This window comes from Astyanax mexicanus, chromosome 12 (assembly GCF_023375975.1).
Source record: "Astyanax mexicanus isolate ESR-SI-001 chromosome 12, AstMex3_surface, whole genome shotgun sequence".
NCBI lineage: Eukaryota > Metazoa > Chordata > Actinopteri > Characiformes > Acestrorhamphidae > Astyanax > Astyanax mexicanus.
In genome coordinates this window covers 42,571,986-42,598,625 of record NC_064419.1, presented here as the reverse complement: position 1 = coordinate 42,598,625, position 26,640 = coordinate 42,571,986, and the positions used below count along the sequence as shown (strand labels likewise).

The window sequence follows — 26,640 nt, the reverse complement described above, 5'->3', positions numbered from 1 at the left end:
GAGACATGTCATCTGCTGGTGTTGATCCACTGTGTTTTATCAAGTCTAAAGTCAGTGCAGTTTTGTTTTCCCACAAAATCTTACAGCACTTTTATGACAACTTTATTGGAGATGCGGATTTCATTTTCCAGCAGGACTTGGCACACTGCCCACACTGCCAATTCTACCAGTTGGTGTTATTATGTATTTATATTATATTATATATATTTTTAAAACACTGATTTTTGGGGGTTACCAACAATAAAAAATAAGCACTTGAAATAGTTAACTCTGTGTGTAATACATCTATATAATATATGAGTTTCATATTTTGAACTGAATTACTGAAATAAAGTAACTTATCAATGATATCCTATCCCACATAAAGCTGGAAAAAAATAAGAGGCCATTTAAAAATTATGGGTTTCTTTGATTTTATCCAATTGAAAACCTTTGGAACTTAATCAAGAGGAAGATGGATGATCACAAGCCATCAAACCAAGCTGAACTGCTTGAATGAGTAAAGCAGCATAAAGTTATCCAAAAGCAGTGTGTAAGACTGGTGGAGGAGAACATGCCAAGATGCATGAAAACCGTGATTAAAAACCAGGGTTATTCCACCAAATATTTTTTAGTTTGGAATTTGGGAGAAATGGTGTCTGTAGTTTATAGAATAAAACATCAATGTTCATTTTACTCAAACATAAACCTATAAATAGCAAAATCAGAGAAACTGATTCAGAAACTGAAGTGGTTTCTTATTTTTTCCAGAGCTGTATAGAAATGTTTGTGTGTGTGTGTGTGTGTTCGCTCCTTTAAGAGGCGTGGCTTAATCTTACGCCAACAGCGAGCGTAGGTATTTCATTGCTGGATACAGCGCGAGCGCCACACACACGCACGCAGGTCGCCGCGCGCTGCGCTCGGCACGCTTTATCTGTGTTAAAGGTGTGATTTAGTTTTTTTTTAAGTTTATTTAACTGAGACTCGCCCGCTGGTGTGAGGCGGGGTTTCAGTGTGTGTGTGGTCAGTAGAGTGTGTGTGTGTGTGTGTAGCTCATGCTCAGTGTATAAGAGGACTCCAGTCTGCTCCAGCTTCATAAACACACACGCCGAGCCGCACAATGGCAACAGACGAGCTGTCACAGAAGCTCAGCCGCCGGCTGCAGATAGAGGATGGCTCCGAGGACCCCGTGGCCGTGGACGACTCTCACGAGCACCACGAGAACGGCGACCACGAGAAGCGGAGCACGGCGAGCGCCGGCTCCGAGCTGGAGGCGAAGCTGGTCCGGCGGGGCGAGCTGAACGACGGCGTGGGAGATCACCAGCAGCCCAGCATGAAGGTGTTCAACCCCTACACCGAGTTCAAGGAGTTCTCCAGGAAACAGATCAAGGACATGGAGAAAATGTTCAAACAGTAAGTGTTTACCTGCTGAAGAACAGCTTTTTTTTGCTTTTAAAAGTGGTTTAAAACTGGTCATCGAGGTGAAAAAAAACTACTCTGTACTGTTAAACTAGTCAAACTAGTTGGATAAGCAGCTCTTGACCAGTCTGTTCATCAATTTTAGTATTTTAGTCCATTTTGTCTGACCAGCTTGGTCTTCCATGCCAAGCCTGGCAATACTGCTTATCTAGCTTGTAACTAAGGGTGGTCGATATGGCCCTAAAATCATATCACGATATTTCATAGTATTTTTGCAATAATGATACTCTTAGCGATACAACAAAACACTGAATTTAAAATATGTATATATAATTCAAGAATACACTATTGCAACAAAATGAAAATGAAATTTTGTTAATTGCACACCCCTGAGATATCAAAAACGTACAAGAATTTTAGCAGATTTGTGACAGAAGTCAATGATCCAGATTGTCATGATACTAATGATGCTCTCTAATATCTCCATATATCCAGGATTAAAGTAAAATAAAAGATACTGCACAGTGTGAATTTTTCTTAAAAACAGCAAAAAAGTAGTACCCTGATGTGATAATTAGGGCTGGGTGATATGGCACGATATTTCAGGGTATGATATTGTTCACAATATATGGGTGACTGAATGCTGTGCTACACCAATAAAAATCCTTGGGACTCCTAACATAACTTTGTAAGTCGCACATGCCTTAATGTAATGTTTAACTAGCTCTTGACCAGTTGTGTTTTAATAAGTCTTGGCCATGCTGGTCTTCCTGGTTCTTCTGGAGATTCCGGTTGGTCTTTTTGAGCATTCTGGTTGACTTGCTTGGTCTTGCTAGTCTTTCTGGTTATGCTTGTCAACCAGCTTGGTCTTGCATGTCAGTCAGTATAGCCAAGCTTGGCCAATTATCTAGCTTAGTCATGTTGGTCATGCTTGTAGACCAGCTACACAATGGAAATACACCATAAACACCATAAATGCAATTCTTGCGGGCCAACCTGCTTAATCAGGCTACTCATGCTGCTGGTGAAGAAGCTTGGTCTCGGTAGTTATGCTCATCAGTCAGCTTGGTTATGCTTCTCAACCAGTATGGACATGCAGGTCGTTCAGATTGATCGTGCTTGTAGACCATGATATTACTTGTAGACAGTTACATTTGATTTTTGTTTATGCTTGGCTATTCTGGTACTGCTGATCAACCAGCTTGGTCTTGCTGGTCTTGTTCGTGATCATACTTGTAGACCAGCTAAACCAATGTTTCCCCTACCGAGCATGTTTTGGAGGACCACCTGCTTTAAAACTAACCATTTGCAACTCTCATAGGGCTTGTTAATGAGCTGATTAGTTTGGAAAACCGTAATTTTGCAGGACAAGGAGCACCAAGACTGAAGAACCCTGAGTTAAACTGTTAAAACTCCAGCAAAACATACCCTATCCTGGTCCACCAGCTTGACCAGGCTGTGGTGTTTTTCTTCAGCAGGGGATTCATCTCTGACCTGGCCTCATTACACCTGGCACCTCGTTAATCTTAGCACTAACTTAGGTTAACCTCATTAACACTGTAGATGTGAAGGAGGGTTCATTCACTCTTAACTGTAGTGTACAGCAGTGTAGACTACGGCTGCACAATGTCATTTCAGCACTGCTGTTGCAAGTTTGCATGCGCAATAGTCACATTGCAGGAAATGCAATGTCATATGCAATTAAAAATACAAAGCTTTTTATACTGCTTAGTACAAAAGGAAGACTGATTTTGTATAAAAAAAAAACACATTTTCCATGACTTCTTTTAGAGGCAGAGGCAGATTAAATTTACACGATATTATAGTATAGTATCGACCATATGTAGTGGGGAAAAAAATGTATATCAAATAATGACATTTTCTTTAAAAGGCCAGAAAAATATGTTTAGGGTTATTTAACTTTGTGAATCAATTGGTAATGGTGAAAAAAATGGCAAAATTTATGAAATCCTCAAAGAAAATTGACAAATTGTGCATTCCTACTCTTCCTATTATAATTGTATTTTTCTACAGCTATGCAAACACATAGTGCATGTTAATACATTATATCATATCCTTTATGTCCCTAGTAGAGACTTTTTTATATATATATACCACCTATACAATTTCATCTAAAATGAATACGGTACATCCAGCCAGAGGTCTGTGGTCATAATGTACAGAGCAGCAGCAGCAGCAGCAGTGACCCTATTGTTTCTTCTATTGTGCCACTGTGTACAGAGCACATGGTGTACTTTAGGCAAGCAACCACAGCGTCTCATAAGGCCACGATATGGACATAAAACAGCCCCACCCAAACTGGCTTCTGTTCTCCTTACTGTACACCCACAGTCAGAGTCAACTTGTTAACAACACCAGCAAGACTGACACTGATCCTAAGCTCTGGGTAAATATAGAGAGTGTAGTAGTTGAGAGGTGTAAAATACGGTCACACCTTCCTATTAAACTCCTGTCTTTTAGCCACTCAGTGTCCAGTCTTCGTATCATGTTTGTTCAATTAGGCAGACAGTGCTTTTCTGTTAGAGTCTGACAGCTGCACAAAGTCTTCTTTAGCACATCCCAAATATTCTCAATGAGGTTACGGTCTGGACTCTGTGGTGAACTCTTTCAATCCATGTGTGAAAATGATGATCTCATGCTCCCTGAACCATGAACTCTTTCACAATTCCAGCCCCATGAATCCTGACATTGTTATCTTGGAATATGCTTGTGCCGTCAGGGATGAAAAAATCCATCGATGGAATAACCTGGTCTATATTCAGTATATTCAGGTATTGAGATCAGCTGACCTCATTCTTTCAGCACATACTGTTGCTGAACCCAGACCTGCAGACCAACTGCAGCATCAACCCCACATCATTTACTTATAGTTAAATCCAGGTGGAGATTTTTTTTTTGCCAGGCAGTGTATTATAGCTTTAACCCTGCTGAGGCTGGTTGTTAGCATTGTGGCTAACTTGGTCTAATCCTATTGGGCCTGGCTGTTATTTTATTATCACATCAAACTGACTCGAATCTCCTAAACCCTCCCAATCTCGGCTGCTCTGTCTGTTAGCATTGTGGATATACTTTGCTGAACCTGGCTGCTGTTTTGACCCTGCCAGGGCCTACTGTTAGCATCATGGCTAACCTGCTCCAAAGCTTCCAAGCATGACTGCTGTGTTTTGTTAGCATCGTGGCTTCAGCTCTACTGGAGCCAGCTGTAAGCATCAGAATTGGGTCATGAAGGTCAAAGTCACTGTTTTGAGAGGTCTCCCAAGTTTCCCAGCACATCTTTACAAAGAAGTTAGTTGTTTGCTGCTAGATTTATATTTAGTCTTTTTAAATTTTTAACTCTCAACAATATTAATTTGTCTATGAAGATCTCCAGTGTGAAGAAACCTCTAAGAGAGGCAGAAATCCTTCAGAGCTTACTAGAGGATGACCTCTCGCTCTCCTGAGTGCTAGCGAACATTTCAGAGCAGTTCATTCCAGCCCTGACTGACTCCTTTTCATGAGGAACTGGAGAGAAGTGTTACAGAGAATGCTGAGGCTTCCTCTCCACACTTCTGCTTCTTAATTCTCTGCATATTGTGTCAGACACACATGTATATTGTTCCACACAGAGGAAGCATTGTCAGCGGCAGCACAATCAGCCACTAGAGTCAGTCAGAACTGTGAAAATGGCTCTTCTCAGTGTAGAATGTGCTTCTGAGGACTTTTTGTCTGCAGACAAGATTGGATTAGGAGTTTAGGAATGGGAAGTTGTTGTAGCTCAGAGTATTTCAAGTTATTTCTATGAGCTTAGATGTTTGCAATGGATGCAATCCACGTCTTTCAAGCAAGACAGAGCTGCTCACGCACCAGGAGCTACAGATCATAGTAGTGATCTCTCAGGGTGTTTTCATAAAGCCTGGACAGTTTGAGCATGGTTCATGTATTTTTGTTAAATTATATACTGTGCATTTAGTCTGCTTAGTTTTTGTTTTGCACTGCATTTTAGTACTACACTCAGTCATCATCAACTACGTTTGTTCAATGTTGTCAGGTCGGAAAGTAGTGCTTTCACGATTAATTCAATTTGAATTACAGTTTTAATGTGATTTCCAAAATGGAGTAATCACGATTTTACATAGACATTTTATCTTTTTAATCTAAAATGTCCGAAAACTCTTCTCATCAGCACTAATTCCACATTCATCAAAAAACCCTATATGGATGGGATTAGTTTCTCAGGTGATAAAACTTCTACTCAGTGATAAAACACTTGCATTTGGGCCACAATTTAAAAAAACCGGAGGAGCAGTTTTTAGGAGAGTTTTTAGGCTTTCTCGCTCACATGACATCGAGTTCAGAAGCTCCTCCATTTCCACTTGCTGTTGTGTTTTTGAAGATCTCCATGGAAACATGCACCTGAAGTGTTATTACAATGCGTGGCAGTGGAAAAATTGCAATTTTATTAAACGTGACGTGAGGAAACTCAGAGATGTGGATCCGGACGGCACTAAAAATAGACGTCTGAGAAAAACATATACATGGTTGGTCTGGACAAGAATAAAATCACAGAGGACCCCCCTTATAAAAGAGAATATTACCACAGTATCCCCTGAGAAACTAATCTTGTCCAGATAGGGCTTTAGACTGTATTGTCTGGTCTTTTTGCACTTATGTTTACTATCTGAAAATGTCAAGCATCCCCAATTCTTAGAGAATGAGAAGTTACTTTATATAAGTCATTCTGGATCAGAACCTCCATTAACAGTCAGCTGCTAACATGTCGCATTTCTGACAGTTGTTATGCTGCACCATATGCTGGAGAACAGCGAGATCTCAGTGTTCCTCAGCTCCAACACAGAGGCCTCTAATGCAGCTGCCGCCTCTTTGCAACCTCAGGTGTACAAACTAATCCAGCCTCTCTAATAATGGCTCCCTGAGGGGAATGCCTGTGTTGTACTGTGCAGCTGAAAATATGAGCGCTCAGGACTCAGCATGCTCTTCTGCTGCTGGTGGATTTCACAATAGGCTGTGTTCTCTGCACTGAGCTGGAAAATTATGCAAGAGTCTTATGCAATACAGCCGATCAGAGGGATAGATAAGAGGGGCTACAATCAGGTAGATTGGTACAGACAAGCTAGAGGAAAACAGGCTTGTGTTCTGTATAGAACTGAAAAGAACTGTAAATATAGACCATTTTAGCTGTTGTTTATTTAAAGAACTGAAATTTACATGTCATAAATTGTCTTGACTTTAAATACAGGTGCCTTATCTGATTAGTAAGTGTTTACTCAGTAAAGCACTACCGTTGTGCTGTGTTTCATGTGAAAGAACCTCATAAAATTTAGAATCTACAACGGTGGCATTTGATATTATACAGTTCCTGCTAAGTCTCATAGCCCGGGACATATTTTGGCTGATTTAACCATGAAACACAAGTAAAAGTTGCTAAAACCCAGTTGTAGCTTCTGTCCACTGTGGGTGGTCATGCCTTCTATGATGCATTTCCGGTAGTTCTTGCTATTTTTTCTTTCCTGTTATTATAACTACTTGTTCCTTATATCATAACGTATATTATATTTGTTTAGCTGCATCTATTTTAAAGTGATCTGGTGATTTTACAAGCAGTAAAATGTATTAAAATGCTAGGGTTCTTAAAATATCTGCAGACTATGGAAGAACCAGTTGCCGGTGTGAATCCCAGATCATTCTGGTTGCCATCAGCAGCCAGAGCCCTGAGAGAGCACAATTGGCCTTGCCCTCTCTGGGTGGGTAGATGGTGCTCTTTCCCCTCATTACTCCTAGGCTGATGTTGATCAGCACAAGGCATCTGTGAGCTGATGTATAGGAACCGAGTCGCTGCGCTTTTAATGCTGCATCAGCAGCAGTTTAAAAAGAGGTGGAGTCTGACCACTCGCGTGTAGTAGAAGGCATATGCTTGTCTTCACCCTCCTGGTGTTGGGGCATCACTAGTGATAAAATTGGGGAAAAAAAATAAAAATGTTGGATCACAAAATGAACATATTGACTCATTTACGTTTAAAGGGCTTTTCCTGCTAAAAAAATCATAATGGACAGTACTGAGGTCAGCAAAAAATGACTGTAAATTGCCTGTATATTGTATCATGTATTACGTTAATGATGTAATTATTGTGACAGGCCTAAATCCACCCTTATTTAAGGCTGTTTGGAATATAATCTGGTTTGTATTTGTGAGTTATTCATGCAGGAAGCAGTGGATGTGATCTGAGCAGGGTGGGAGTAGTCTCTGGAGACGGCACTTGTGCCGGCCAGGCCGTATCAGATTAACAGTTACTCTGTAATGGTGACAGAATGTGTAGCCTTTGGCTCAAATAAGACTGATCAGGCAATTCCCCTTTCTTAATGAAAGCACATCAGCTCTGTGTGCTGAGACAGAGCCCCGCCCGCTGAGATCACTGTGCTCTATCTACACTGCCTCATCAGATCCAGGGCTGAATCAGACCCAGACGTGCCAGCAGTGGACAAATTTGGCAGCTTGGCTGTTTGTGGCCGGTGTGGCCCGAGGGTTGTGGCTGTCTGCTGTTGCAGTTAAACATTAACCAAATAGCTTTTCCCCTCCTTAAGCCAGCCTTTATGAGTTGTTTTTTTTCTTCTTCTGATAAGTTTGTGCTGGTGCTGGTGCTGGTGTGGGTGTGGGGCTCTGAACGTCCGTCTCTCTGCACACACTGAGCACAGTGCAGATTGCCCCCTGGAGCTTCATGATAATGATATGCTTCTCAGAGTGATTTTGTGCAGCTCTGTGTTTTGATACTGATACCGTGTGCTGTGTGAACGCTGTATGGAGAGAATGCCTGTGGCCATGAATAAAGGCATTAAGGTAGAGACGGGGAGGGACACTGTATACAGCAGCAGGAGGGCCATGGAATTGCAAGATTCTTGCTGGAGGGGGAAATAACTTGCTAGGTGTACTTCTTCTTTAAGTAATAAAACTGACCAAAGATCTGCTCTGATTAACTAGAGCTGCGCTGTATGCTGAAACTACAGCTCTGAAAAAAAAATAAAGACCACTTTATGATGAGTTTGTTGGTTTTACCAAATTGAATACCTCTGGAATATAATCAAGAGAAAAATGGATGATCACAAGCCATCAAACCAAACTGAGCTTTTTGAATTTTTGCATCAGGAGTGAGCAGCATAAAGTTATCCAAAAGCAGTGTGTAAGACTGGTGGAGGAGAACATGATGCAAAGATGCATGAAAACTGTAATTAAAAACCAGGGTTATTCCACCAAATATTAATTTCTGAACTCTTAAAACTTGAAACTATGAATATGAATTTGTTTTCTTTGCATTTTTCTGCATATATTTGCTTTATATACTCTTTGTAATGAAATTTACAGTTGAGTCAGTGTTCTTTAAGCACAGATGAGAGCTGTACGTACAGATGCTTAAGCTCTCTGGACTTTAACACGAACACTGTGCCTATTACCTACTCACACTCTTATTTCATAACCTGTTTCTACATTAGCTTTAGATCCTCATGATCTGTCTGTACAGTCGTTTTTGTTCTGTTATTTGTTTGAACATTGGTTCCTCCTAAGGTTTCTTCCTCCTAGAGAGTTTTTCTTTGCCACTGTTGCCACTCATACTATCACTGGTGTTTACTCATAAGAGGTTTGGACCCGTTTCTCTGTAAATCTGCTTTGTGACATTTGAACTGAATAGATGATATCCACAATATACTTGTAAAACACTGCTGATTTAGTGATTGGCTAAAAAATATTATCAGTAGGTGGGTAAATATATGTAATATGGAGGCACTCAGGAAGGTGTTTAATTTCATTTTGCATGCACGGATATCTCTGGTTGATGGTGTCTGTGGCAAACCTCAGGTGTTAAACAACGGTCAGGCTAAAGGGCTCCTCAGAGTTGCAACGCTTCTCACAGCTTTGGGCAAGTGTTTTTTTTTTTTTTTTTTTTTAGTTTTCCTATAAGTGGATTATAAAAAAGGGGAAAAATCAGAAAGGAAATTAAAAAAAAAAAAAGCACTGGTTTCTGTGTGGTTTCCGTGTATTAGGCCTTCGTTTCTGCACGTTGAGGAAATCGCTGATCTGTGTAAAGAGCTAAAGGCGTGCAGTAAGAGCTGACTGGCCTCAGTCCAGGGCAGGGCAGGAATGCAGGTTCTTCCCTGGCCTCGGGCCATTCAGGACAGGTTCATCTCAGCTAACTCCCGATTCATCCTGCGCCGATGCAAATACAGCCGTAACACGCAAAGCTGTAACAGATACGGTGCTGAAGCAGGGCTGATTTGTTTGTGCCTGAGGAATGTAGCACAGCCTGCTGCGGTACTAGGAGCGGGGTCATACACTCAGTACAGTGAGGTAGTGATGGTAGTGATGGGGGTGTATTTGTGTCACTGTTCTGTTTTCCAAATAAACAGAAAGTACACTACACTGGTAGCATTTCTGCATTTCCTGCACACACTCAAGCTTGATGAGATGTTCTCAGGAAGGTTCTCAGGAAATCATTCAGCAGGAACCTGTTGCACAGCCAGTATGATCATGATCATGCTATTTTGTGTCATAAGATTACTGCATTACTCTCTGAGCTCTGTGCAAGATGTTTTGCATTAGGCTAAATTGTAAAATAAATAGATTGAACCCCCTAACAGGCCTGGATTTTTGTACATTTTCTGCCTGACATTACACTAGGGGTGGGCGATATGGCTCTAAAATAATATCACGATATTAATAATATATTTCAGGATATTTTTGCGATAGCTATATACTTGGCGATATAGGAAAACAGAAAAATAATTAATTCATTTCAGGAATATAGTGTAATAGTATAACAGTATAATCATAATGTGGCAAAAGAAATAATATAACTTAAAATAATATAATGCAGCAAAAAAACAAAACAATTATACAATAAATACACTTAAAGCTTCACAGTAAATAATAGACTACTTTTAAGACAAACCATCCCTATCATCACGATAAGGATTTTTAATATCACGATATTTCTGTGTCACGATATATTGTATACGATATAATATTGCCCACCCCTACATTACACCCCTAAATCTTGAGGATTTCTATTCAAGCATTACATAAAAAATCTTTTTTGATGAGGAACATTACTGAAATTTATAATTGTAATTGTAATAGACAAAGTATAGTATAGAAAAATATTCAAGTAAATCTGCAATTGTAAAAAATATATTGAATAAAATCATAAAATTAGCTTTTTCCTGAACTTAATTCTAAAATCAATATTTTCCTGAATATAAATCCAACCATTCATGTCCTCCAAACCTTTAGTTTCTATATATATGTCTAGTTTTTGCATCTATATTATATCAAACTTGCAGAATTTTGGTTGATTCCTGTTACTGATCTGGAATTATTAAGTGGAGTAGAGAGAGAACAGGCAGCTTCTCCAAGTGCCCTGTAGGAGCTTTCAAAGCCCTCAAAATTTTCAGAGTGTAAATAACTTATTTTACTGCAGGAAAAAAAGGGTTTTGTATCACCTACACCTGTAGCTTGTATATGTGTCGAGGCGTATTAATAGGTTAACCTCAAAAAACACTATGTTGATATTGTATTTCCTTGCCTGTTTGTTCGTATATAAATTAAATTCTCCAATATTTTAGGCAGTCACTCAGTGATCAGTTCATCAATTACAGTGGCTAGTAGGGGTGGGCGATATGGCTCTAAAATAATATCACGATATTTCAGGGTATTTTTGCGATAACGATATACTTGGCGATATAGAAAAACAGAAAAATTATTAATTAATTTCAGGAGTGTAGTATAAGAGTATAACATCATAATCATAATGTGGCAAAATAAATAATATAGCATAAAATAATATAATGCAGCAAATAATATCGCAGAATATTTAGTGCATGCATATAAACTGCAAACTAAAACAATTGTACAATAAAAACACCTAAAGCTTCACAGTAAATAATAGACTAGTTTTAAGACAGAACATCTCTATTATCACGATATGGATTTTTAATATCACGATATTGTTGTGTCACAATATATTGTATACGATATAATATTGCCCACCTCTAGTGGCTAGACAATTATAGGGCTGGACAATAATTAAATATTGATATTTATCTACCCATGTTTGCTGTAGGAGTTTCAGAGAAATAGGATCTGACCAGTGCCACATCCTTTCAGGTGCACCTCAGGATTCTCAGTAAAGATCTTATCAGATTACCAGGTAGTTCTGTGTGGCATTTTATCTTTTACCCAGTTCTGATGATCTTCTGATGGTCATTGGTTGGCCTGTCATAAGAACATTTTTTCGGATGATCTATTCTCCCTCAAGTAAATGGAGAATGACATGACAGGAAAATATTCTGTCTGACTGCTTAAAAAACAGTTTCAATGCATTAAGTGCATTTAAATATGCAAGTAGTTCCTCTTCTATATTTGTGCTCGCTTTAACCTTTCACGAACTATTATTAACATAGTTATTTGTCATTTCCTGTTATTTGAAGTGTCAAAATATCATGTGGCTGTTGCTAATAAAGCATGTTTTTTTAATTGGTGTTGGCAACTTTTAATCAGTTTTATGTGGTTTAAAAAGTTTAAGTAATATTATATCAGCAATATTATATCGTATACAATATATAGTGACACAGAAATATCATGATATTAAAAATCCATATCGTGATAATAGGGCTGTTCTGTCTTAAAAGTAGTCTATTATTGACTGTGAAGCTTTTGGTGTGTTTATTGTATAATTGTTTTAGTTTATAGTTTTTGTTTGCAGTTTATATGCGTGAAAATATTCTGCAATATTATTTGTGTGTTATATTATTTTATGCTATATTATTTATTTTGCCACATTATACTGTTATATTATTATACTATATTCCTGAAATGAATGAATTATTTTTCTGTTTTTCTGTTTTGCCAAGTATATCGTTATCGCAAAAATACCCTGAAATATCGTGATATTATTTTAGTGTTGATAAATATAGAATAGAATAAAAATATGAGATCATTATTCACCAAAAATTCCATATAATTCAGAGTAGACAATTTGTTCATAAAAACTACTGAATTTGTAAGGAAATAATAAAAGTTAAGATTTTTCTTTCATTATTTTAACAATTGGAAAAAGCCTTATTTCTACAGTTTCACAATGGGCCTGTTGAAAATCACATTTGATGACTACATTTTATGCCACTGATAATAAAAAATAAAAAAATAATAATAATAATAATAATAATAATGGAATGTAAAGAATCTCATCACTCAGGAAGTACGGTGGCTCGTTGGCCTCGGTATTGATGACCCACTTTTGTCAGACTGGTTTAGACAGGTAGGCGTAATTAAAAGGCACTGGTGGCCCAGTTCTTCTTCCATAACTCTTATTAGAAGCATTACTGGGATAATGGGGAAGGCAATCTGCTTAATTGACTCTGTGCTTATGCTTGTAGCCCCCATACTGTGAGCACATATGAGAGAGGGGGGCTTTAAACCGTTAAGCAGCGTTCCTGCTGAATTGTCTTCCCTAACGAGGAGGATAAGCTCTGTGCTCTTCCTTTAGCTGCTTCTGTGTGATTCTCTTAACCTCTGAGGAAGATCTCCTGACTGTTATTACATGCATGCCTGAAATATACTATTAAATCTTATATGTAAATCAGGTGAAGATGTTTTTGTTTATTAAGAATAAGCATAAAACATTCGTGAACTAGTAGACCATTAATATGATCATCCTTCATATATATCTATATGGTAAGGTCACTGTCTCTAAACAAAATTTTAATTTAAGAGAAACGAAAAGCATACTGTGATGAATGTTCTCCCCCTCCAGCTCGATTTAATGCATCTTAACCGGATATTCTCTGCTCTCCACCAGGAATGGAATGATGTGATTATTCCCTAATCACCCATTTCCTCATCCCTCCTCTATACCCCCCGTATAATATCCTCATCTGCTCATTCTTCTGAAGAGTGTGAACTGTCAGACTGGGTTTAACTCTATAAAATAAGAGAGGTCAGAGTTACGCCTATCACAGGAATTACGTCATCAACTTATCATATAATATTATATGGACCTGACCTTAATCTTTTTTTTTTCCTGATTTTTCCCATTTTCTTCCCAATTTACACGGCCAATTACCCAACCCACTCATTAGGATTCCCCCTATCACTAGTGATGCCCCAACACTCCAGGAGGGTGAAGACTAACACATGCTTCTTCTGATGCATGTGAAGTCAGACACCATTCTTTTTAAGCTGCTGCTGATGCAGCATTACCAAGCAGCATCACAGCGCTATCGCTCGGAGGAAAGCGCAGCGACTCGGTTCAGGTATATCAGCTCACAGATGCCCTGTGCTGCGGACATCACCCTAGGAGTGATGTGGGGAGAGAGCGCCATCTACCCACCCAGAGGGAGCAGGGCCAATTGTGCTCTCTCAAGGCTCCGGCAGCTTGATGGCAAAGCTGCATGAGCATAGTGAGAGCATAGTGGCAGCGCATTAGACCGCTGGACCACTAGGCGCCCACAATAATTTTTAATGAGCTAATATTTTTAGTGCCCATAATGTTTACTTAGTGAGAAGAGTCTATGATTGATAGTGAATAAGCTTGTTGACTATGTTGATTTTTTATGTTGAGTTTTTTTTTGTTCAGAATATTAAACAAAAATTGTATTCCAGTCCATTGTCTGAATATTCAAAATAATAAAAATGTTATTGCACTTTAAAATAATTCTTAAAGTATATGTAAATGATAAATCATCATTATATCAGTGGCAAATGATGGGTCTGATCTAAAGATGACTGACTAATGTATTTTATCATAACTGTATATTGATAGTATTAACAGTACTTTTTCAGTAAGTATATTCTTGAAGATATGACAACACCAATACTAAATATTTTATAGATTTCATATATAATATTCTACTGCTTACAGTAGGTTGCATATAATAAAAATGCATTTAGAAAAAAAAAAATCTGTTAAGTCTGTAAATTGCATATTTTGTAAGCAATATTTTACCAATAACTTACCAAGACTGATTCTGTATAAAATAAGTGTGTAACACCTTATAATAAATAATAAATAACATTCATCAATATATATTATATATCAATATATGTTTACACATGAGACTTATCAGAGTTATCAGCATGAATATTCATATTCAAAAATGTTAAATCATTGGCATTAGCCAATGTATTTATTAGTATTTACAAATATATTAGCAACATTTTAGCTCCTTAAAATGTATAAATAATAAAAATAATAAATAATAATAAATAAAAAATAATAAATATTAATCATTAGTTAATGATATATTAATGAAAGTTATTATAAAGTGTTACCAATAAGTGTAACATAAAAATAAGGTAACTTGACACACAAAAAATACCACAGCACTAAACTATAGAATATTTTGTGCATTCGTATAAGCTGCAAATAAGTTTTAAAATAAATAAATAAATACCCCCAAAAATACAAAATGTACTGCTTTCAAGATAGAAGATTGGTATTATCATGATATGGAATTCATTGTTTTAAAAAAAAAAAGTGTGTAAATAAATTAATTTCACTTTAAAAAAGTGGAATTGCATTATTAAGTCATTATATCAGTGGCATAAAATGGGACACAATTGTTTCAAATTATTGACATTACTGTTTAAATAGGTTTTATTGTGATGAATGCTACTTGATGCTGGTGGTAAAAACTGTGGCTGGTGAGAAATGGAAGTCACACTATATTTGCTTTGGCCTCTTTGTGTTAAGCACTGAGCTCTTTTATTTGTTCTCTACTTCACACACACACACACACACACACACACACACACACACACACACACACACACACACGCCTGCATTTATATACACACCATCAGACCTCACACCCACAAACACAAACCTACGCATGACTCAGAATGTAGCAGTGACAGGCGCTTACAGTGACTAATGGAAGCAGTAGGCAGTACAGAAACTTGGCCACTTGCTTCAGAACGGCCATATGCATCCTCTCCGTGTGCCTACGCCACCATCCACAGTCTGTCCAGAGTGTGTTTTTCTCTATTTCTCTCTCTTTCTGAACACTGACACGGCTAGAAGTAAGGGATTGGGGATTTAATCTGTATTTATCTGTAGGTTTTTTAGCTCTGCTGCATAGGGGTGGGAATTACAGGGCATCTTGCAGTATCATCGTTTTGTGATTTTTATATATTATCAGAAACTGTGATTTTGTGATACTTGATATATCACAAGATATTTGAGTTTCACAACCCAATATTCACTCCAGGTTTACCCTATTCCTATGATTAGTGCCACCATATGTGGAGTAATGAAGCAGTAACTTTAGGACTTCATAATGGGTGGGGGGAGTCCTTATAAGGAGTTATGAGGAAGCACCTATGTTGCAACAAAAATATTAAACATAGAATCAGACCTCACTTGAACCCTGATAATTTATGTTTTCTGGTCATGCACAGACTGGCCAATGTTCAGCCTCACTCACAAGAGAACACCTTGTAAATTATACAGGCATAGGCATATCTCTTCATAATCAATTGCTATTGTTGTCCCGTGACTTTTGGCATAGTGGTTCAGTTACGTGATGCCACTTTTTGTGTTTGTATTAATTTGTTTTCTTCGATATGAATGAAGGCTACTGGGTGGGATATGCAAATTCCCATTCAGAATGTTTTATTTTAAACTCTCTACAGGAAATCAACCTTTAATGTTTTGTGTTACAGTATTTGTGTTTGAAGAATGAAGTGAAAAGGCCTGAGGGTGCTGGACAATGTTTGGTCAATGTATGCTACTGACAATATATTTCTCTAATTGGCTAATTCAACATAGATAAACATAGATCATCATGTACATTCAACTGTGCAATAGTGTATGTTTATAGTGTAAGTTAAGTGAACATTTCGATTTAAGATATATTTATATACAGACACGCAAATAAAATCCTATCATTTGCAGATAACAGTGAGCTGATTTGCCTTCATTCTATACATAGACTAATAGAATTTGTTCTGCACTTTTTAAAAATTGATGCTAGTTTAAAGATTAATTTAAAACTGAGCTGTAGTGCTGCAGCAGTAGTTCCTCATTCATTGGGTTTGGTTTCTTTCACTTTTGCTTACTTGCCTCTGGCGCTTTTTAGGCCATGTTTTCCTTTTTTTGCTGTAACTTAACTCGAGTACAATCAGAGTTTGAGTGTCACAATGCCAGAATTTGCAGACATGAGCCAACAAGCACAGATTTACTACAACCGGAAATCGGGGTTAAAATGAGGCTAAAAGTCGTGTAGTGTAACTCCAGCTTTAGTTAAACTCCCCGGTGTATCTTTTAACTTGGCTAGTTTGTCGACTTCTCAGCTCTTTGTAGAGGTCAGGGTGCTTGTTGGCCAGAAGCTTAGCCAAGTTGCGTGTGAACTAATTTGACTCACTTAAGTAGCGAGAAAGCAGAGTAGCCTGCTCCTGTGAACATTATACACAGCGGATAGTAACTGGGCTACTTACCATACTGAAAGAATTGAACGTTAAAGAAGTTTTACAGGTGCATCTTAAAAAAAATCCAATTCCAACACCAGCAGATGAACATGTCTCTCCAAACAATCACTGATTGTAGAAACTTCACTCTAGACCTCAAGCAGTTTGGACTGTGTGTCTCTCCACTCTTCCTCCAGACTCTGATCCCTTGATTTACAAATGAAATGTAAAATGTACTGATGATCAGTGATGGTTTGGAGAGACATGTCTGTCATCTGCTGGTGTTGATCCACTGTGTTTTATTATCAAGTCTAAAGTCAGTGCAGTTTTGTTTTCCCACAAAATCTTACAGCACTTCATGCTTCCCTTTGCTGACTACATTTATGGAGATGCGGATTTCATTTTCCAGCAGGACTTGGCACACTGCCCACACTGCAGAAAGTACCAATTTTTGGGTTTTCATTGGCTGTAAGCCATAATTATCAACAATAAAAGAAATAAATGTTTAAAATGGATCACTCTGTGTGTAATACATCTATATATGAGTTTCAAATTTTGAACTGAATTACTAAAAGTCAATTTTCAATGAGATTAAATTTTTTTGAGATGCACCTATAGTATTAAATACAGCACCAAACATTTGGTGCATCATGCAACTGTAGTTTCTACAGCTGTTTTTTGTCTTACTGCAGTCCTTTAGCTCTCTAGAAACAAAGAGGCCTTTATCTGTGTGCAGGAATTCTCTACTTATCTTATCTCATCCAAGTTAATCCATCCTCACCAAATACACTTTACAGGGCTTTATGGCTGTGACAGTGTATTGATTACATAATCACTCAGGCTTTCAGGGTGAACCCATCTCATTCTGAAAGTTGGAAACGTCTGAAGAGTAACTTCTTCAGTGCTTCAGGTCGGTGTTATTGAAAGGCTGTTGGTTAGAGCAGCTTTAAATCAGTTGCAGTCTCACTGCTGTCGTCCAAGTAATGATACTTGACATTCTGGCAGCTGATATGAGTCATTAGTGGTAGTGCACGGCAGTAGCCTGAGTGGTGGGAATATCATGTTTTAAAAAGAGTCTAATAAAGAGCTCTCTTGAAATCAAAAACTGATTAATATATCGATCAGAACATTTGTTCTGATCGATATACTGCTCTGAAAAAACAAGAGACCACTAAATTTAAAACCTCTGGAATATAATTAAGAGGAAGATGATCACAAACCATCAAACCAAACTGAACTGCTTGAATTTTTCACTAGGAGTGGCATAAATTTATCCAAAAGCAGTGTGTAAGTCTAGTGGAGGACAACATGCCAAGATGCATGAAAACTATGAGTGCTGGATAAACAGGTTTTTTTGTTTGTTTTACAGTCGTTTAAATGTTGCTGGTTCTAAAAAGTACCATACATTTGACAATGCAGGACATTGCAGAAGGCCTGCATGGCATGAACAATTTTGCCTGGTAAGCTCTATCTGTATTAACATTTGACTGATCACACTAAATGACAATTGGTTTCAGGCCCAAAAATATTGATTGGTCTGTCTGCACTCAATTGATTTACTAAAAACGATACTTGCTGTTTAAGATTTTAAACTTATACCTTGTATTATTTAAAGTCTTCTGTATTTATGTAGTTAAAAGGAATCTACTTAACTGCTTAAACTCAGAGGCAAGTGTATTCTCTGTGAGTCAGACAGACAGCAGTAGAGAAGCATGCAAACCACTAGATTCCCATGACCCTTTGCGGAGCGGTCCGGAACTCGTCAGGCCCTCGCAGCTGGCCGAAGCCTGGATGTCACATGGCGCTCTGTCAGAAGTGCCTTTTAAGTGGTCTGTGTGAGTTTATACAGCGAGTGAAGGTCTGGCATGTCTCTCATGATCTTGTTTAACACAGTGCAGGTGGTCTGAGATAATCTCAACACTTTCTCAGATCCAGTTAAGGAATGTAATACTGTCTCCCTTTCTCCTAATCTAATTTAATATGCCCCAATAACTGCATTCAGTAGCATTTCCTGTTCGAGATGCACAGTAGGGCTGCATGATATTGGATGAAACTCACATTGTCATACTTTGTTATTGTGCGATGAGGCAATAATCTCTATCAATAATATACTGTGTTAAAAATGGGAGTAAAATAATTGATTTTATTTCATTATTTAATTTATTTTATTTCATAACATTTTAAAAGTTCAGAAATCAATATTTGTTGGAATAACCCTGTTTTTTTTAATCACGCATGCATGTTTTCATGCATCTTGGCATGTTCTCCTTCACCAGTCTTACACACTGCTTTTGGATAACCTTATGCCTTTACTACTGGTGAAAAATTCAAGCAGTTCAGTTTGGTGGTTTGATGGCCTGTGATCATCCATCTTTCTCTTGATTATATTCCAGAAGTTTTCAATTTGGTAAAATCAAAGAAATTCATAATTTTTTGAACATTTTCCAGTGCTGTATTTTTTTAAAAACTGTTTGTTATACATAAAAATGTGCTTCATTTGGACTTTTCTATTTCTGTGTTCGTAAAACCATTTAAAATAACTTGCATATGTGTGACAGTTCACCTCTTCTAACAGAAGACTCAGATATCAGATGCTGTAGAGCCGAGGCCGTGGTTCAGCCTCCACAGCTCTTTTATATGTACATGTTCATGTTCCGATGGAAGTATAATCTCCCTCACTTCCAAGGAATAGTGACCACAGGCAGAAGATCCTGTAACTCTATTTACATACTGTTACTGTAGGCTGTCTGTTCAATTATTCAGCTCTGCTCTCAGAGCAGCTCCTGCAGCCAGAGCTCTGTGTGAACTAATCTAGCCTTTTCTACATGTGGGGTTTTTACTGGAGTATAGATTATCAGCTGTCAAAATTAAACCTCATGAAGAACATTTAATCTTCCATTAAAACTTGTGTGTGTGTGGGTGTGTGTGTGTGTGTGTGTGTGTGGGTGTGTGTATATATGTGGGTGTGTGTGTATATATGTGTGTGTGTGTGTATATATGTGTGTGTGTGTATATATGTGTGTGTGTGTATATATGTGTGTGTGTGTATATATGTGTGTGTGTATATATATATATACACATACATACATACATACATACATACATACATACATACATACATTAGGGGTGGGAATCTTTTACTATCTCACGATTCGATTCGATTCCGATTTTGGGGGCCACGATTCGATTCAAAATCGATTTTTGATTCAAAACGATTTGATTTATAAAAATTTATTGAAAACTTATTGAAAAAAAAGCCTCCAAAATATACACTGGTCCTGGAGAAGGTAATGTGTTACAAAAACAATAAAATGTGCAGGAATGTGGGTCTTCAGTGACAGAGGAATCACTGGGATATCACAATGACGTTAATGAACAATAAATAAATAATAAATAACACTGCTTTATTACCAGGCTACTAGCGGTGGTGTGTAGGTGACGCTGCTGGGCTGATGTGATGATAGCAGTGGAGCGCTAAAGTTCAGGAGCAGCTGCTGATTAACTAGTTAATTTTAGGCCGTTGTATTTCTTCAGAAAGGGGGCAGGAGGTGGAGAAATTAATTCATATTGTCCATTCCTTAATTCCTCTGTGATGGGGAGCTGAAATTAGCTCTGATTAGCTTATTGTATTTTTCCGTTCCGCCTTAAATGCTGCAGCCCGCTGCCACCTGTAGCGTTATTTAAGGTGGAACTGGAAAGTTAGCTAGTTAGCTAGCTAACAGAAACTGAAACTAACTACTAGCGATCTTTTTTATGCTTGTTATGAAGCATTCTGCCATAAAACATTAAAACTACACGTTAATCTAAGGTAATATAGTGCTTGTTCTGCCATCTTACCGGTGATTCTCATACACCTACGCTCTGTGTGGGTCTGACGGTAAGTTCAAACTGCAGCGGCCACGGTCGCTTTGGGCAGTGGGAGGCGGAGCGAAAAACGCTTCGTGCCGCTGCAGTGTGAACTTACCGTGAGGGGTAGGGCCAAGGGAAGAAATGGGATTGGACCTTAGAATCGATTTTGGGACATTTTAAATCGATTCTGAATCGTAGTAAATGAGAATCAAGATTCTTATGTGAATCGATTTTTTGGCACACCTCTAACATACATACATACATACATACATACATACATACATACATACATACATACATACATACATACATACATACATACATACATACATACATACATACATACATACAGTTTGGAAGTGGAATTGAGGAAATTGAGGAATTGAGAATGCCATTACCTGTGTAAGCTGTGAGGTGATACCTTGTGAGGTGAGGTTAAATACTGGTCAGTGTGTTCCATGTACCAGGAATACATCATATTGCAGTGATATCTGTCTGGAACCGTCACTCATGTTCATATAATCATGCAGCTCGTAGTGCAGTAATGTGCTGCCATACATTACACTGTGTATACTCAGCCAGAGGCCAGAGAGAGTAAATGTAGCATGAATGAGGACACACACACACACACACACACACACACACACACTTACGTACTGCACTGCACAAAGGCTCTTTACATGGAACTACTGAACTTAAGCTTAAGCCACCCCCCTCCTCCTCCCAACACTTGGTCTTCTGATTGAATGCATCTGTTCTGTATATAGACTGTCATGAGAAGAGTGTGTGTGTGTGTGTGTGTGTGTGTGTACGTCACAGAGAGGGCTTTCACATGCCGGCTCTGGTTAGCAGTTGCTTGGTAACGGAAGATTAAGTCTGAAGGAGGCTGGCAGAGAGAGAGAGAGTAACAGGAAGTAAGTGAGGGAGTGAAGGAGTGAGCGAGGGGGCCGGGCTGGAGCGATGCCTGCCGCTCTGCTTGTCTGCTTTCCTCTAATAGTAAAGCGTGCAGCTCTTCACACACTGCTGTATTATTGTTGGTAATGCGCTGCTGCTAAAGACGGATCAGTTTCTGTAGTGAGGAAATTCAGCCTGACAGCCTGAACGTCTGTCTTTATTCTTCTCACTGTACAGCAATCACTGTTTATTTAGCACTAAATTTATTAAATTTCTCACATTCCGTTACCTAATCTATTATACAGGTAAGAGCATCCCAGGGCATCTCACCATACGATAGGGGTGGGCGATATGACCCTAAAATAATATCACGATATTTCATGGTATTTTCGCGATAAGTTATTTTTTTTTTTTTTTTTTATTGCATATGATATATTTCACATCCCTACCTGAGATATTAACAAAATACAAGAATTTGATCAGATTTGTCACAGAAGTCAATTATCCAGAATGTCATGATACTAATACTGCACTCCATATATATATATATATATATCCAGGATTAAAATAAAATAAATGATACTGGACAGATATAATCTGTATCTAGTAGCTATATAATGGAAAATGAGAACAGTGTGAATATTTCTTTTGTTAAAAAACAGTAAAAAAGTAGTACCATGATAATTAGGGGTGGGTGATATGGCTCGATATATTTAGGGTATAATATTGTTCACAATATTCAAAAATGTTACCATGATAATCATGTTACCCATGATAACGATGACATCTCAATGCTGTGATTTTGCGATACTTAGCTGATGTTTAATCTGTGTTTTACTGAAGAGGATAAAACAGCGGTGTCCAAACTTTTTTTGTTGGGGGGCCAGAAGGAGAAATATATTTGAAGACACGGGCCACAGACTGATTACTTTCATTTACACACCATTTTACTTGACTTACTATCTTTATCTTTGACAGTGTTGTGTAAACTAAGATTTTTCAAATTGATGTTTCATTTCATGATGTCTCTTAATATTAAACTCCTTAATTACGACAACTTTTAGACTCTTTGGCCCGATTTTCTGCGCTAGAAATGCGCACTCTCTCCGCTTTTAGACTCTTTGGCCTGATTTTCTGCGCTAAAACTGCGCACTCGCTTCGCTTTTACACTCTTTGGCCCGTTTTTCAGATTATTCTAATGCTTTGTAATGTAATGAACGTCAGTCAGTTACAAGTACTGTAAGTAATGTGTATTGAAATATCTGAAATGTTTATTAACCATATCAGCATTACTGGAACATTTTTCTCTTGTGAAATATTAATATTGAATTATTGTCCAGCCTTAGTTTACAGGATTAACAAAATTAGAGATTGTAAGCCAGACGATATCGATCTTTCCAGCTCTAATCAGAAAAGACCTAATGCAGCCTTCTAAGAACCAGAATGTGCCCAGCAGGTTCTGCAGCTCTTCTCGTCATTGTCTTCAGATTTCCTCTTTCGTTTCCTTTCTCTTTCCTTAAAGTCCTGTTCCTTCTTATTTTTACTCAAGTTCCTCGTCTTAAAGAAATGTTTTCCTCATTTCTCTCTCTCGCTCCGTCTTTCCTTCTCAGAAATCTGCCCCATCTCACTGGCAGGAAGCATTCCGCACATTCTGTTACTCCCTGCAGGAGTGGTCAGACACTCATTTATAACCTTCTCTTGAGATGGTGCTGCTGGCCTCTGTCACTGAGGCCATAGATACAGCAGCTCAGTGACAGGAGAAAGTTTATATTAGTATGTTAATAAATAAGATTCTTTGACTTTCTTTTAAGTTATGGCTTTAATATGCAGATTCCCAGACATGGATTAAGCCTAGCTTTGGACTATGCAAAATATTAAATGAAGGGAAATATAGTCTTGGTGTAGTTCATGTAGACCTATTTACAAGTAGAACAATGTACAGATATGCACTACGGGTCAGTTCCTGAGACCGGAAAATCTGTAGTGCTGAACAGCCTAGGACTAGGCTTAATCCCTGTCTGGGAAACTGTTTCCCTCATTGCTGACACTAATGTGTAAATGCACACTCATAAGTTAGTATAAGAGTATCTAAAGCAGATAAACATAAACTTTTGCCCCATGCCTAATGCCAGGTGTGGGCTAGTGGGGTATAAAGCTCCCTAGCACAGAGCTGTGGATCACTAGACACAATAATTGTGCTAGATTCAATACAGCTTGGAAAAAGATTAGAGACCTCTTCAGTTTCAGGATCAGTTTCTCTGATTTTGCTATTTATAGGTTTATGTTTGAGTAAAATGAACATTGTTGTTTTATTCTATAAACTACAGACATTTCTCCCAAATTCCAAATAAAAATATTGTCATTTAGAGCATTTATTTGCAGAAAATGAGAAATGGCTAAAATAAAAAAAAGACGCAGAGCTTTAAAACCTTAAATAATGCAAAGAAAACAAGTTCATATTTATTAAGTTTTAAGAGTCCAGAAATCCAGAAATTTGGTGGAATAATCAGTTTCCATGCATCTTCGAATGGTCTCCTCCACCAGTCTTGCACACTGCTTTGGATAACTTTATGCCTTTACTCCTGGTGCAAAAATTCAAGCAGTTCAGTTTGGTGGTTTGATGGCTTGTGATCATCCATCTTCCTCTTGATTATATTCCAGAGGTTTTTATTTTGGCAAAATCAAAGCAACTCATCATTTTTTAATGGTCTCTCTTAATGGTCTCGTTGAGGTGGGGATTAATTAACATCTGACCTCACTAGTATTTCTTTTGTTGCTCAATGCAATCAAATCCTTACAGCAATGCTCCCAAATCTAGTAGAAAGATTTCCCTGGACAGTAGAAACAATTAGGCGAACAAAAGAGGATAAATTCTTTTTAACAAAATGTGTTAAACAAACCTGTTGTTAAAGTATCAGTATCATTTTATCAGTATATCAGTGCCATAATGTGCTAGGGTCCACTTGAAATCTTACGAGGTCTTGTGGAGTTCATGTCTTGATGGGTCAGAGCTCTGCACAGTATTAGGCAGATGGTTGTAATATTATGGCTGACCATCGTAAGTCTTATCTTGATTTTAAAACCCATGAGATTGTTCAGTCTGTCTCAGAAGTATCAGATGTTGTATATGAGTACAAAGCCTCTTCTGTCCAGAGTTGCATTCATACTCCTTCAAATACAGTGAAACCATGTGAAAATAAACATTTCTCACTGTGTGAAAAGGCGGATGGTCAAGAATAGAAATAACAGGCTCGGTATTATCATGTGGAAATATCAGGAAGTGCAGAGACAGCTTTGTTTAGTTGAGGAGGTTCAGAGCAGGGTTGTTTGAACTGACCTTTTTTCATGTGGTCAGTAAAGGTCAATGACCGATTGTGTTCAGACGTTAAAAGGGCAATAACCCCCTGATTTTATCTGACTCTACCCTCAGCTCACATCTGAAAAAGGCAAAAAAAATGGCAGGGGTAGTTTGGGACAATGGGTGATGTATGGGTTTAGAGGAGGTGCAATATGGAAAGCTGATTGGCTGAGGTTAGAGCTGCAATGATTAGTCTATATAATTGACAAGGTTAATTATTTAAATTTGTCGACTAATTGTTTGTTTGTAACATTACAAAAAGTGCTGGGGACAGAATCGCAATGGTAGATGGGTAAATGGCTCACTCACACAGTTTACACTCAACTTAGTCTTTGTCTCCAAAAGTGCCCAAACACAACAGATATTACTCATTTCATCACTAAATATCAGTAAATTCCACATTTAAACAACATCCAGGCATTTAAATGCCTTTTAAATCTCATGTTCAGCTGTTTCTATCCTTTAAAGATGGACGAAATGGCAGAATAATCGTTGACTAATCGACTAATCGAAAAAAATAATCATTGTATTAGTCAACAAACAAAATAATCATTAGCTGCAGCCCTAGCTGAGCTGCAGCAGTAGCAGTTTGCCTGTGATAGCAATGAGACGCAGATGGTTGAACAACAGCAGGGGGTGGTATTTTTGATTTACTAATTTGCATATTGTGATGAGTCTGCGTACCAAAGTACAAGGAAACATCATCCTCACCTATAGCACAGTTGAACCAACGTTTTTTTTAAGGTTTAGGAAATGTTTACTTAATTTTTTAAGCAGGGCTGGTATGTTTCATTATTTCAATTGAACACATTTCAGCTATTAATGAAAAATATATATGGTTTTGTGTTCAGTGGCTCTTTGAACAGCTCTAAGCAGAGAGTGCTGTACATGTTCTCAGATTCCTGTCCTACAGAAACCTTATTCAGATATCACTTACTGTATTTCCACTACAGCAGCTAAAGGCCTGACAGGAACCCTAAATCAGCAGCTTAGTCAGGTGACTGGAGTCAGACTCAGCAACAGGATGTGCTCTCTGAATCAGCTCTGTGTTTTAATCAGCTGGAAAGTTCCAGGCTTTCTGTTGCCTGCACTTCTCTCGGCGCTCTGCATGAGGAAGTGCTAATTGCTTCAGCTTCCTCAATCATCATGTTCTAGACTTATTTGGTCATAATGGAGTTGTGCCATCATGTTCCTCAAAACTGTGCTCTGAGATGGACGTGTTGAGCAGCAGAACATGAAGGTAAAATCAGCATAAGAGCAAAACACTTAAAAAAAAGCTAACTAAAGTATCGTATTTGCTTTTTGAGTACTCTCCTCAGTGCTGCCAGCTTTTCGCTAATTCTAATTATCTATATACCTGTACTAGTGCATCTCCAAAAATTAAAATATCGTTGAAAAGTTATTTTATTTCAGTAATTCAGTTAAAAATGTGAAACTCACACTTCTTTCTTTTAAAGTTGTTGATTATGACTAACAGCCATTAAAAACTTAAAAATTAGTGTCTCAGAAAATGTGAATTATTTAAGATGAGTTGGAACTTTTGGCAGTGTGGGAAGTGTGCCAAGTCCTGCTGGAAAATGAAATCCAAATTATAAAAGTTGACAGCAGAGGGAAGAAGCATGAAGTGCTGTAAGGTTTTGTGGGAAAACAAAACTGCACTGACTTTAGA

At 37.9% G+C, this 26,640-nt stretch overlaps 1 protein-coding gene across 1 annotated transcript in view; it reads left to right on the top strand.

Annotated features, from left to right (window-relative positions):
- The first annotated feature begins 854 nt into the window (after positions 1-854).
- Positions 855-26,640, top strand: part of efhd2 (EF-hand domain family, member D2) — a 34,993-nt gene continuing 9,207 nt past the window's right edge. Inside the window, exon 1 of the mRNA XM_049485744.1 lies at positions 855-1,392. Coding sequence (XP_049341701.1) covers positions 1,100-1,392 — 293 coding nt within the window. The 5' untranslated portion in view covers positions 855-1,099. The remainder of the gene's footprint in view (positions 1,393-26,640) is intronic.